Source organism: Zosterops lateralis (genome assembly GCF_965231275.1).
Source record: "Zosterops lateralis genome assembly, chromosome: 6".
Classification (NCBI taxonomy): domain Eukaryota; kingdom Metazoa; phylum Chordata; class Aves; order Passeriformes; family Zosteropidae; genus Zosterops; species Zosterops lateralis.
In genome coordinates this window covers 6,914,374-6,927,501 of record NC_139761.1, presented here as the reverse complement: position 1 = coordinate 6,927,501, position 13,128 = coordinate 6,914,374, and the positions used below count along the sequence as shown (strand labels likewise).

The window sequence follows — 13,128 nt, the reverse complement described above, 5'->3', positions numbered from 1 at the left end:
TCAGGAGTAATGGTAATCCACTAACTCACTGTCTTCACTTGGGAATCTTTTCCTTCAAACAAATGCAACACACAGAAGAAATATGTAAGACACTGAGATTGATTTATTTCCTGTCATCCCATAACAACTGGGTCTGATAATAAAAACCCCCAAACCCTCAAACCATGAACAGCTGTGTGCCTCATTCTCTCAGGGAGAAGGCTGCTGCTGTCAAATGGCCCAATTAAGATTGTGCCAATATTTATGGGAGTTCACAGATTCCCTGACCTGAACTGGAAAGAATCAGTTACAATTCCCGTCTCCAAAACAAAGCATGTCTCTGCAAACTGGTTTCTGTGCAGTTGTATTCTGCTGAGCCAGATTCCTTGTCTTTAAGTCAATGTGCATAGACCTTGCCATGAATTTTATCTGGAGCATGTTCAAGTACCAGCATAAACCAGGAGATAATTCTGCATATCACAATAAAAGAGCTGTTACCAACCTCCAGCTGTTCTGCCTTTCCATCAGCATCCTGCAATAACACAGATGCAGCATTCTGTAATGCATTTGTCACAGCACTTATTTCTTCAATGACCTTGTTCCTCTCTTGAATCTCAGCTTTCACAGAATCTTTATGGTCTTGAGCTTTTTTGTACAACCTATGCAAGATTACCAGAAAGAATACATTGTTTTAGACTCTACACTAAGCAGGAGCAAAGAGCATGCTTAATACAGATATTATGTAGGTATATATCCAGAACCACATTTTTCTCTAACTTAGGATGCTTTTCTGTTATTAAATCTATGAGTTTTATGTAATTTATTATCTCAGTTTCTTTAAAGTGAGTCCTCAGACAGTGCTGTTTGCTAGACCAAACCAGAGAGCAGGCATATTTAAACAGCACAGGTCAGGTTCTCAGTATGAAGATGCTGTCAGAGCAGATGTTGTTCACAAAGATTACCATGTCAAAAAGCAAACCCAGAGAAGGGTGAATACAATCATCAGATTTGTAAAAAATATTTGGTGAGAATTTTAGACAGTGGCACTCAGTAAGACAGAAGCTGCATTGTTGCAAAAAGCACAAGGTATTATTTTCCTTAAAGCAGAGAATCTTAAAATTCACAAGTACTTGGAACCTCTAAAACTGACTATTGTTCCTTGATTCCTACTGTAGTTGAACACAAATTGCAGCCCACAAATGACATGGCCAGACTCAGATCTTCTCCCTAAATAATATTCCCCAATGCCCATCCTGGAGACAGCAGATGGGTGAGATGGAGCATTGGTCTGACCCAAGAGAGTATTCATTGTCTTTTTAACTGCATTACAGCCTTGATATATTCTTTGCTATCCAGTAAAATCCTCTGCTTGTGAATAGTCCTACCTCATATTTTCAACAGAAATTTCACACCACTTACTTTTTACAGCGCTCTTGCATTGCCTTTATCTCACACAAGGCAGGAAGGGCAGCTTCTCCCTCAGCATTTTCAGGTGTGTTCAGGATGTTTCCAATCCGGTGAAGGAGCAAGAGCAAGAGGAGCTGCTGCTGGTTGATGTTTTCCTCAAATGAGCTCACAAAATCGAGTAGGTCCACTAGTTCCTCTCTGGTGGCCTTTTCCTTCTCTTTAAGGCTCTCTGGCTGCTCTTCCTGGAGCTTATCAAGAATTATTGCTTCTCGTTCCAGCTAGGTAAACACCATGGCAAAGCATGAGATAAGTTTTTTTTAATCCCACCATCTGAAGTTACATTATTCATTTACCCACACGGGTGACTAAGTACTAAGGAATTACACAGTCAGAACTCGAACCTTTGAAGTGTGACAGAACTTCTGAGTTTGCTTGAACAAAGCACATAACCCTGTGCAGAGCTGCTCTGGGTTCAGAGGACTGAATAAATATCCCCACCATTTCTGACTCTGGGTTGAAGAAAGGGTGGGAAATGATGTTCTGCTCTGATCTCAACCCTTTACAGGCCATTTTTACTCACAGGCCCATCTCCACCCCCTAAACTTACAGATGTTGAGCAACTCACCTCTTCATTGATGAATTTCCATTCCTGTTTTAGTTCTTCACAGGTAATTTCCAGCCCTTTGGCTGCCTCAAGCAAACCCAGCCAGTTTTCCCACAGCACTGTTACAATCCTGCCCAGGGCTCTGTCACTTCCTCTGCATAACCTCATCATCTCTCCAGAGATCTGCCTCAGCTTCACGAGATCCTCTTCAGCAGAGCCAATGCTGGAGACTAAAATCTTACAGGAAAAACAAACGCATCAATAAATAAAATGCTACAGTCAGGAGTGTTAATGAAGTATTCAGTAACATGATTAGGATCCTCTAGAAAAAGGGCAATCACTCCACTGAGCTGATAAAATATGGTCATAATGAGGGAGTTCTGCTGGTTAAGACTGTGGAGAAAGATGGAGTAAATAAAATTTCTCATTTCTACAGCAGTAAGATATACTCATTTCACACGGTCTATTATACCTGGTCTTTTAACAAATACGTAAACCTATTAATATATTCAGTGGTTTTATAGGTACATAAATATAAGATAAAGAATTCCACTTCTTTCTATTATGATGTCCCAGGGTATGCATAGCTGTATTAGTTTTGCATAAGCTTTTCAAGTTCTTACCTTGCTTTCTTCCAAATGCTCCAAAGCTTCTTTATAAGACATTGGAATCTTAGACAAAGACTGTCTAAGCATCTTTTCCAGTTTCTTAAGATTATCACACACTTTATCTTTGGTTTCTGTGTAGCTTTTGTGCTTTTCAAAATACCTGCATGAAACAATTAATGGATCAATTAAAATTTATGGTTGTTCCTCTCTCCAACCATAATTCCCAAGAGAATAAAAATTTTTAAAAAACATTATTAACTTCTAGTCCTGACTGTTTTTCAAGTTATTGTCAATTAGCATTTGTTAAACACTCCAGGTTTGATACCTGAGGTACTCATCACTGGATCATGATCAAGCAATTTAAAAATCCTATACTCTATCTCCCAAACCTTTTCTGTACATGAATTTGAAGCCCCTGCAGATTTCTTCTGTACTTGAAGGAAGGAAACTACAGCCTGTGCCTTGTTTGGGCTTTAATTTCCCAAGCAATCAGAACAGTCTATGGCAGACATAAATTAGGGACCCTCTGAAAATTATTCTAATCTCCACAAGCACTGAACTAGAGACTAGAAATGTGCTTTCTTCTGATTCTGTCACCCTATGACCCTCACTCAAGCCCCACATTTTGGAATATATAAGAAATGATTGCACTGTGAATCAGTAGCACTGTGGTTAGTGTCTGGCAATTTTCCTTCCTTAACAATCACACCTGAGGAAAACAGGAATGCTTACACTTCTTTTTGCTGGAATTTCTGAATAGCTGAATTTCTATCAGAGCAGAAACAACACTGGATTTATTTTCAGTCAAGTTTCTCACAATAAGGAACAAGATCTATGAAGATCTCACCCACCTCTGTATATCAGATTCCTTTCTTTGAGCCTTCTTCCTTAATGCCAAACTCTTTTCCACCAGTTCTCTTACAGCATTTTCCAGATATACTTTATCTTCTGGCTTCACTAGGTTTTTCAGCTTGGAGAGGAGGTTTTCTAGGTCAGCCTTTGCAGAGTTGAACTCTTCCTCTTTCCAGTGTGGAGTCTGACAGATCTCCACTGAGCCACAGAGCTCTGCTGCAGCAGCCTGGGCTGGAGCTTCACAGTCCTCAAGGAACCTGGCAGACCTCTGAAGGGCCATGGTATAAAGCTCACCAGCCCTACACGCCTCCTCCAGGGCATTCTGAAAGCATTAAAAAGAAAAAAGGAACAATATAATAAGGCTGCTGTACCCTTCTGAATCACCACATGTTCTTAGAACTTCACACTTGGCTGTCTTTGAGACCAATGCTCCCAGAATTGGCCTGAGGAGGTGAGGGAAGACACATGGCAAACAGATCTGCTACTTATGTAGTCACAGAGCAGAGCTGTAACCCATGCCTTTATTGCCCTCAGGACAGGAATTATGTTCACCATTCCTGATCACATTGGTTTGACCTGTACTCTGATCTTCTTGATCATTCCCAACTGGTAAAGCTTCTCTTTAGAGCAGAAACAAGGTGCTTGGATTTTTTCATCACTGTCACTATTGAAAATGCTGCCTATAATCACAAGATGACTGCACTCAGACTCTCTTCAGCTGAATATTTCAACACAGCTTCTTCCTGACTCCTCTTTACTATTCTCTTCTTGTGCTAATCCCCATTGATTGATTATAATCAAACTGAACACAACTTTCTTTGTATTCTTAGTTCTGTCATGATTCCCATTCTATTCACCAATGCAGAGATGATCACAGGCCAATTCAGCTGTTAGAATAAATGAGGATGTGAGTAATGAAAATAAAAATGCCACAGTCACAGACACCTAATCTAATTATTGGGGAAAGGCATATGTCAATACTTCACTTCCACTAAATATACTTACAACACGGGCAGCAATGTCTGCCTTCAGTTGTGCTTCATGGCCTTGCAGTGTCTCTAACTTTATTTCTATTCCAGCAGCAGGAGATTTTTCTTCTTGTTTCTCCTTCTCTTTTTCCATTATACATTTAAGAGCAGAAAACTTTCCTTCCATCATATTCTGAATTGCTTCCCATCGCAGCTTTTCATCCTGCATTGTATTGATGTCTATCACAAGTGGCTGCTGGAGTTCTAATTGAATATGCTTTATGATGTGGAATATATTTTCTAATTCATTCTGGCTACCTTCCTTGCTTACACTCTGTAGCCCAGAGACCAAGTTTTGAAGAAACTGCTTTAATTCTTCAATATTTTTCTCTAGACTCTTTATTTCTTTCCTCTTAGACTCTTTGAATGATGTATCAAAGACCTCATTTTTGTTTATTTGATTTGCTGCCTCCTGGGTTAAGTACAAGATTTGTTGAACAGCCTGCAATAGAATCTGTGCAGATATGACATTCTCAGCAGGAGAAGAGCTGGAGCTATCATTTAGGATATTGGCTCCTTTTCTTACAGTGGATGTCGCAGTCTGGATTTCATTTAGCAATCCTTGAATCTTATCCCATTCCCTAATAATATTTTCCAAGTGTGCTATTTTCCCTTTAATTTTGTTTTTAATTTTAGAAAATTTAGTTTGCAATTCATCCAGCTGCAATGAGTCCCATTTCAGACCCACACACTCAAATATTTCCTTGTACTTCATTGCTTGTGACAAACTAGACTGAAAAGCTAACACTTTTTCTTTCAGTGCTTGGCATTTGTCCTTCAGTGCCTGGTTGGCACCTACTAATTCGTCATCTTTCAGGTTCATTTCACCATCCTGTAGGTCACCAAGATCCTGCTGCAGGGAAGCTATTCCTTCAGCAAACTCTCTGGAGACAGCTGTCTTTTGTTCTACTTCATGAAGTTTACTTTGAATTTGCCTCTGCGTCTTCCTTGCTCGATTCTTCAGACTTCTTAACTGATCAATCAAGAAGAGCTGTTCAGACAGGCTCAGCTGCCCAGCTGTGACCTGACTCTCTTTGCAGTGGGATGAGATAAGCACTTCTATTTCCTGTACGTCCTTTAGCATCTCCTTCAGAATGTCTTGTTGGCTGACAAGCTCTGAGAATGTGCTGGCTTGGTTTGGGTCAGGCCTGGCCATCAGCTCAGCTTTGCAAAGCTGAGAGTGAACTTTGTCTATTTCTGCAGTGAGTCTCTGCCTCTCCTCCAGCTGGAGCTCCAAGTGCTGCAATCTCTGAGCAGATTTTAAAACAAGAGCCTTGTATGAATTCTTCAATGTCTGTAAAAGGAAGGTCATGTCAGAGACCTCCTCTGGCTCCAAGCTGGGAAGGATGTGCTGGAGCCCATAATCCAGGGACACAATCACAGGTTCTCTGTTTAGGATGTCTGTGTTCATAAGTTGACAATTTCTGATCTGTGATTTGACGTCACTGGGGAAAAGTGCTGCTTTCTCATCGAGGTGGGATAGTGAATCTTTGACCCAGGAAATGTTTTCTTTCAGCCTCTTCATCATTTCATGTTTCATGAGTGCAGGACCAGTGGTATGAGTATCTTCTTGAGGAGTTTGCTGTGCTGATAATGCTTCCAATTTGCTCTGCAAATCTTGTATAGAGTTCTCCAAAGCCACCTTCTCCTGATCACTCCAAATTCTTTTCATCTGCAGCTCAATCCTTCTTTTTAATAGAGAAAGACCATGCTTAATGTCCTGTAGCTCTGTGGTCCAAATTAGAGGGTCTTTGGCTTTTCCTGCAGCTGAGGAACGTAACTCAGCTTGCAAATACTGTTCTTGTATCAGCCTCTGAATATCCCGGGCTTTATTCATAAGCAGGTTAAATTCATCGATTTCTGCCACAACCTGATCATGTTTCTTTTGCACTGCTTGTTCCATGTGCTGCCACCAGTGCTCCAGCTGCCTCATTTGGCTCTCTGTCAACACTTTATCCATGCATGTCAAATGCTGAGATAAAACCTCCTGCTGACTTTGCAACTGGTTTAAGACATCTCTTTCTTTTCGTAAGGACTCTGTGCATGCCTTGATTTTCTCCAGAAGAGCTGTGTTGTTCATAGGACCCCTGCGAAAAACATGAGCAGTGTTTAAAAATAATGAATTCTCCTTATACATAGATTTTTTTAAAACAAATTTCACTGTTTAGAGCACAATTCACTAACCCTACTCACTTAATCACATGTATTTCCCAATGTCCTCTTAGGAATTCCCTAACCACCCTTGCAGTGTCATTATTTCATGCTTATCTGTAGAGCACTCACTGTTCATAGATATCTGCGCAAACAAGGTATGTTCTACTTTATATTCTCTAAAATTGCAGTGTCTACTAATATAAAACATAGCCCCCATTTAAAAAAATCAGCAATAGTGTTATGTCACCTCTAAGCAAATTAGCAACATTTTATAATAACTTCCGGTTGACAATGAAGATAAAATTTGGCTATGAAAAAACTGAGAAATTCCAATTCATGCAAGCTAAACTCTTCCAAATGAATCTACTCATCTTTTATTTCCAAAAGTATTTTAAATGCCCTAAAATACATTTAGCAGATAGACTTCTATTACATTTTGTTAATCTCTATGCTGTAAATTAACAATTTCACGAGTTTTAAATGTTTTCAAATTATTTTGGTACATTACCATGACAAACTAGTTCTCTGTTTTGAAGACTAATTCACAAAACATAGTAAATATTTTTTGTGCATTGGTTACCTCTGAATTCGTAATGTAGACTTACTTATTGCTATGGAATTTTTCCTATCAAGTAAGGTTAGTTTTCAGAATAAAGAGATATCTCATTCAGAAAAAACCCTAAAATTTATGAGTCCTTAAAAAAAAAAGAGTATTTCACATCTACCACATTTTAAAAAAAAATTAAGATGGATTTTTACAGGTTTTTAGCCCAGCAACTACTTCTTTGTTTTGCCTAAAGAATGAAGAGAGTACATATTGTTTAAGGGTAGCAGAGAGACACCAGAAATTCTTCTGCTTAACTCTGTTCACAAACGTACAAACCTCTAAGACATCTCTTGAAGTGGATATAACTCCATATTTGTGACTGAGCATTACTGAAGCATGTCATGAAATTCAGCTTAGAACCATATTTGTTCTGCAAATAACAGGTTCTCTTAACCAAACCCCTCCACTCCACTTACATTTTTATGTTATCTTTTTCTGTTGACAAATTTTTCATGGAGGACTGTGCAGCAGAAAGATTTTTCTGGTATTCATTAATTAAACAGCACTGTTGTTGTTTCACTGCCTTAACAGCTTCCAGTTCCTGGAGCAGCCTGTCCCAACAGGGCTCCACAGGCTCTGTGGTCTGCAGCTCTGCTCCATTTGATCCTTTTCCACTGGGAATTGCTTCTTCACCATGGCACAGAGACTTTGCTTTCCACAATTCCAGCTCAGTTTTTAAATTCTACAATCAAGCCCACCACAGAGAGAGAAGGGGTTAAAGGTTGATCTCAAGGACTCTCAGTTTTCAACACAAAATACAGCTAAATACTGATTCACCTACAAACATATTCCTGCTCATCCACAAGCAAGGGAGCACATCATGGAAGCAATCCTAGGGGTATCTATCACTGCCCTCTGGAAGAGCAGTACAAACTATGGGATTTACAGGGACATGCATCAAGACATGGTGTTTGCAGACAAACTGACTAATTGTGCAGTTAAAACTCAGATAAGGCTATGGGCAACATTTTTGGTTTGTCCAAGTGAATCACAATTCTGCAAGTGTATCACTACATTAAAAATGAGGAACGGCTTTGCAGTTTCCATACCTCCAGCTCTTTTAGTTGCTCATTTATAAGCACCATATCCAGTTCAGCCACTTCGTTTTTCAGCTCATTGACCTTTTGTTCCTCTTCAAAATATTCATTGTTTACTTGCACTCTGGGAAATAGCTCCTTCTGGACAACCACTTCTGCACCTGTGTCCTACAACACAAAACAAGATTCTTATTTTTGAAGGGTCTAAACCAATAAGTTTTCTGACTGCAGCACTTTGCTTCAACTGTTTAAGCCATGCTGGGGCTGTTAAATCCTGCTGTGGTTTCCCCCACAGCCTCTGGGGATGAACCAGGACCCAGAAACTGGGAGCTCCATCACTGTTCCCCAGTCACCCCATCCTGTCAGCACTGCTCAGACAGCTTTGACTGTGATCTCTGCTCATCATTTCAAGTGAAACTCTGACATCCTCATCTTCAAATAACATCCTCCCTGCACTCACCTCTGTTACTGATAAATTCACAGGTCTGTTGTGTGTTCTCCCTCTTCTCCTTACACATTCATGGAACTTTATCCTCTCCTCACACCCATATTCCTTCTGCTCAGCACCTGCCCTGACAATACTGCTGTGTCCTTCACCAGGACACCTCTTCAGCTCTTCTTCACAGGGCAGCTCATGCATGAAGCAGCCTGGCTGTGACACAAAGCCACAGCTGCCACTGTCACAAGCATTATCCAAAATCTGGGGTAAGGCGAGAGCAGTAGGGAGTCATGTCTCAAACAGGGTGGGGAGAGATTACAAGGCTCCAGAGCCAGTCCCTGGCACTGCCTCTGATTCCCACAACAGAAGGACTTGGGCTGGGGCCAGGTTTAACATCACCTTCAGCTGTTGCAGATAGCATCATAAATGAAATGTCCCAGGCTAGCTGGACCATGTGAACATCCCTCAAAAATCTTTTTGCATTTCCCTTCTCCCACTGCCTGTCTATACCTGGTGATCTGTTCCATGTATAAAATTTATATGAGTGAATCCATAAAAATACACAGATATTACTGCAGTGTGAGCTTCTCCATGGCACTAACATCTAAAATCAGCAGCAGTAAAAAAATTGTTGCCTGGTAAACTTCATGTACTGCTACTTTAAACAGTGTTTTATTAGAAGCAGCCAGCTATCCCTGCAGCCATATGTCACTTGTAAGCTGTCACTGTCATCTGTCCCTTCATGGGTCATGATCTGTGTAAAATATACCTGCTTTCAAGTGTGGGAAACATACAGCACATAGTACACATCATCAGAGAAGAACAGTTCTCTTTATTTGAACTCCAGGTTATTTTCAGTCAAAACTGAAGAGGCCACTCATGAAGCAGTCAGTTGGAGAACTTTTCAATTTCTCTGTGTACATATCCATAACAGTTGTACCAATTCAGACATAAGATTTAATCTCAAGAGACTTTGGAGTGCCATAGAACTGAAGTAAGCATTAAAACTCAGCTAAGCTATCACACAGAAAGGAGGAAATCCACTTCACTAGATTGAAATATCAACACATCAAAAGACACAGAGAAGTGTCCTGACTTTTAGAAAAACCTTACTGTGTAGTTGTTTTGCTTGTTTGTGTGATGTTCTCATTGCACACTGTGGCACTGCCTCCATGGATACAGACAGGAGAGGCTGCAGCTCAAAATCTGTGTCCAGTTTTGGGCCCCTCACTACATGAAAGACCTTGAGGGGCTGGAGTGTGTCCAGAGAAGGGCAACAGAGCTGGGGAAGGGTCTGGAGCACAAGTCTGGGGTTGTTTAGCCTGTCACTCTTTATAACTCCCTGACAGTAGCAACCAGCCAGCTGGGGCTGGGGTTGATCTCTTTTCCCAGGTAATAAGTGACAGGAGAGGAGGAAATGACCTGTAGACTTAGTAAAGTCATTTAGTAATGTAACTTATCATTAATTCAGCTTGAATCTCTTTTCCTTTCTCTATTTCATTTATTGCCTTATGTAGGATCATCTTTGATTTCAGTTTTCTGATCTGCCTTCCTAATGATGGCAAAACTGTCATAACTGACTGTAATAACATGGAAAGAAGTTTGTATTGATAAACAGTTTAAAGAGAAAGTCTAAATATCATAAAGACTGATTATGATGGCTCTAAGAACTAGGTAAACTTTTTTGAACAGATCCACTGAAAATTATGACGTGGCAAGGGCTTTGGATGAAGTTCAATACTACCATGAACATAAATAAGAACTACACACAATGGTCTTGATTTTGATGTGAGTAGTTGTCTCCTCTTTTAAAACAACTTCAGCTGAGGCCCACGTGGAAACAAAAACTGAACAACTGGAACATTTCACTTGAAATAACAGACTGTGGGTTACCTCATGTGCAGGAACTGGGGGATTTGAACCCAGACCATCTTTCTCAGCTGCTACAGATTCCAGGGCTTGACCTTTCTGGCACAGCTTCTGTTGAACCTGCCCCCCATCTTCTCTGTATGACTGATTCTCAACATCACCTGGTTCCTCCTTGTGGTGTAAGAAAAACAAAAGAAACCAGTAATCAAAAAGCTCTAATCAAATCTGACGAGTAGTAATTACAGTGCTTGAGATGAGAAAGTTATAAACCCCATAATTATAGGTAGATGAGGAAAACCATAATTACACCTCATAATTTACTGTGAGCAAGGTTATGGCAAAGGAAACCAATTACAAGAAGCAGTGCTGTAATTTTGTTATAAATTTTTAGAATAAATTGCAAGTGCTCTGACCTACGCTGTTCATATTTCATTATTCTAAGCAGGGACCTTGAATTGTGTGCTCCTGGACACAGTCTTGAATTCATTTTTTAAAAGTTTAGCTTTTTCCTGAGGATTTGCACTTGTACTGTAGACAGAGTGTCTGGTTAGACACCCAGGCAGGATAGTCCCCATGGGTAACCTGGAGATGTGCTGGATGTAGGTTTCAGGAACTCACAGGGTTTGCTAAAACGGAAATTCTGAGAGAGTCTGGCTCTGTAACACCTCCCCTCTTCAGAGAGGAGATGACAGGAATAAGATCCCTGTCAGCCTTTTCATCTCCAGCAGGAACTTGGCCTCTTCCCAGTCCTTATGGCTCCAGCTCCTAAACACTGCTCTGGGTGTCAAAATTCCCCTTGTACCAGGGTGCACCACATAGGGCACAGCACCCCAAATGCAGCTTTCACACATGCAAAGTAAATATGTAAATAAGAAATCTATATAAATGCAAGCAAGTCAAGTACAACAACAGTATTCAGGCAAAATGGCCAGAATTCACAATATATCCAGGTGACTTGGAATGCAATATCCCTTGGAATGATCCTCAGCTAACTACTAAAGAAAAAAACCTCCCTCTATACTCATTTTAAATGTACAGGAAAAAATTAAGCATACTAAGTATCACATCAGAAAAAGTAGCTCAGTGTAAACTTGAGGCTATTCTTACTCATTTCATAGTAGTATCATCCCCAGTGCAACTAAACTGGATACATATACCCTCAAATTCAACCACTCTGGTGTAACCTCATGTCCAGTTACCTGTGCTGGATGGGTTTTCTTCCTAGATTGATCACCTTCTATAACAACACCATCCTGATGTCTTTCAAGTTCTGCTTCATCACCCAGAACTGCACTGTCCAGAACACCCTCTTGGATTTTGTCAGGTTTATCTGTATCTGGGTTCTCCTTATCAGTCTCTCCCTGATTTGAAAAATGCAAAATGTTTACAATCAGTAAAAGTCACAGTACAAAATTTGCTAAGAAACTTCCCACTCCACAATCTGTCTACTGTATCTTCAGTTTAGGTTAATGAATGAAGGAAAAGGCTGAGGTAACTCAAACTCAGAGAACTGGAAGCCTCTGCTTAGATCAGTTTGCCATGTTGGGATCTTACCCACTCTGAAACAGTTTCAGGACAGGGTAAACAGGAGTAAGTGCTCACATGATTTTTAATATGGTTATAGAAGTTTCTGATTAGACATATTTGGTAACTATTAATCTTGCACCTTCTACAGAAATCCCTGTATGGACAGTTTCCACTGTGATATTTTGATGGTCATTTCTCCTAGGTAATCTTATTAATCCATGGTGAGGTCAACGAGTACTCCAAATCATTCTCTCAGCCTTGCACACATTTACATTCACATTTTTATAAGTAATTTTTTTTAAAGTCATTTAAACAGCATCAACAGCATCAGTGTCCTGAGGTCCCATAAAAATCAGCAGTTCCAGGTTAGTGACCTCCCATTACCTACAGTGACAAAACCTGTTGAATTCCCATCCCTGGAAGTGTGTAAGGCCAGGCTGGGTGGGGCTCAGGGCAACCTGGTCTAGTGGAAGGTGTCCCTGCCCATGGCAGGGGGTTGGAACTAGATGAACTTTAACATCCTTTCCAACCCAAGCCATTTTGTGATGGATTTTGTGAAATCACAGGTAGGTGTAGATTGTGCATCATGAACAGAGTGGGTCCAAGCCCTGGGGGTTTGCAGAGACTATCACTTTAATCTCTTGCACTCTTCACATGAGCAAGGCTGAGGGGATGATTTGGAGAAAACATAATTTATCATTCCTTTCATCAGATGGAAAACATGCCTCCGTAAGACAACAAATTTTAAGGAATTACATATGGATTTCTAATGAACACACACACACGTACACACTGACTGAAATTAAAACACATTTGTCAGGTACCTGAACAGCCTGCCCCAATCTGTCCTTGCTGTGATGGATGTCCTGTAATGGGCTGTCTGACAATACACTGCTTTCCTCCAAAACTGGAGCACTCTGCCTCTCTTTCTCAGACATATTTCCATTTACATCCTGACCCTAGGAGAAATGATAGAAAAGTGTTACCATAAACATTGTATTTTAACATCAAATCTCT

General features: G+C 40.3%; 1 protein-coding gene across 1 annotated transcript in view; it reads right to left on the bottom strand.

Annotated features, from left to right (window-relative positions):
- SYNE2 (spectrin repeat containing nuclear envelope protein 2) overlaps nt 1-13,128 on the bottom strand; it is a 172,583-nt gene that overhangs the window by 90,404 nt on the left and 69,051 nt on the right. The window contains 11 exon segments of the mRNA XM_083863278.1: nt 482-638; nt 1,399-1,664; nt 2,012-2,227; nt 2,614-2,758; nt 3,450-3,772; nt 4,456-6,565; nt 7,656-7,921; nt 8,289-8,444; nt 10,609-10,755; nt 11,784-11,945; nt 12,936-13,070. Of these exon segments, the coding sequence (XP_083719404.1) occupies nt 482-638; nt 1,399-1,664; nt 2,012-2,227; nt 2,614-2,758; nt 3,450-3,772; nt 4,456-6,565; nt 7,656-7,921; nt 8,289-8,444; nt 10,609-10,755; nt 11,784-11,945; nt 12,936-13,070 (4,083 nt within the window).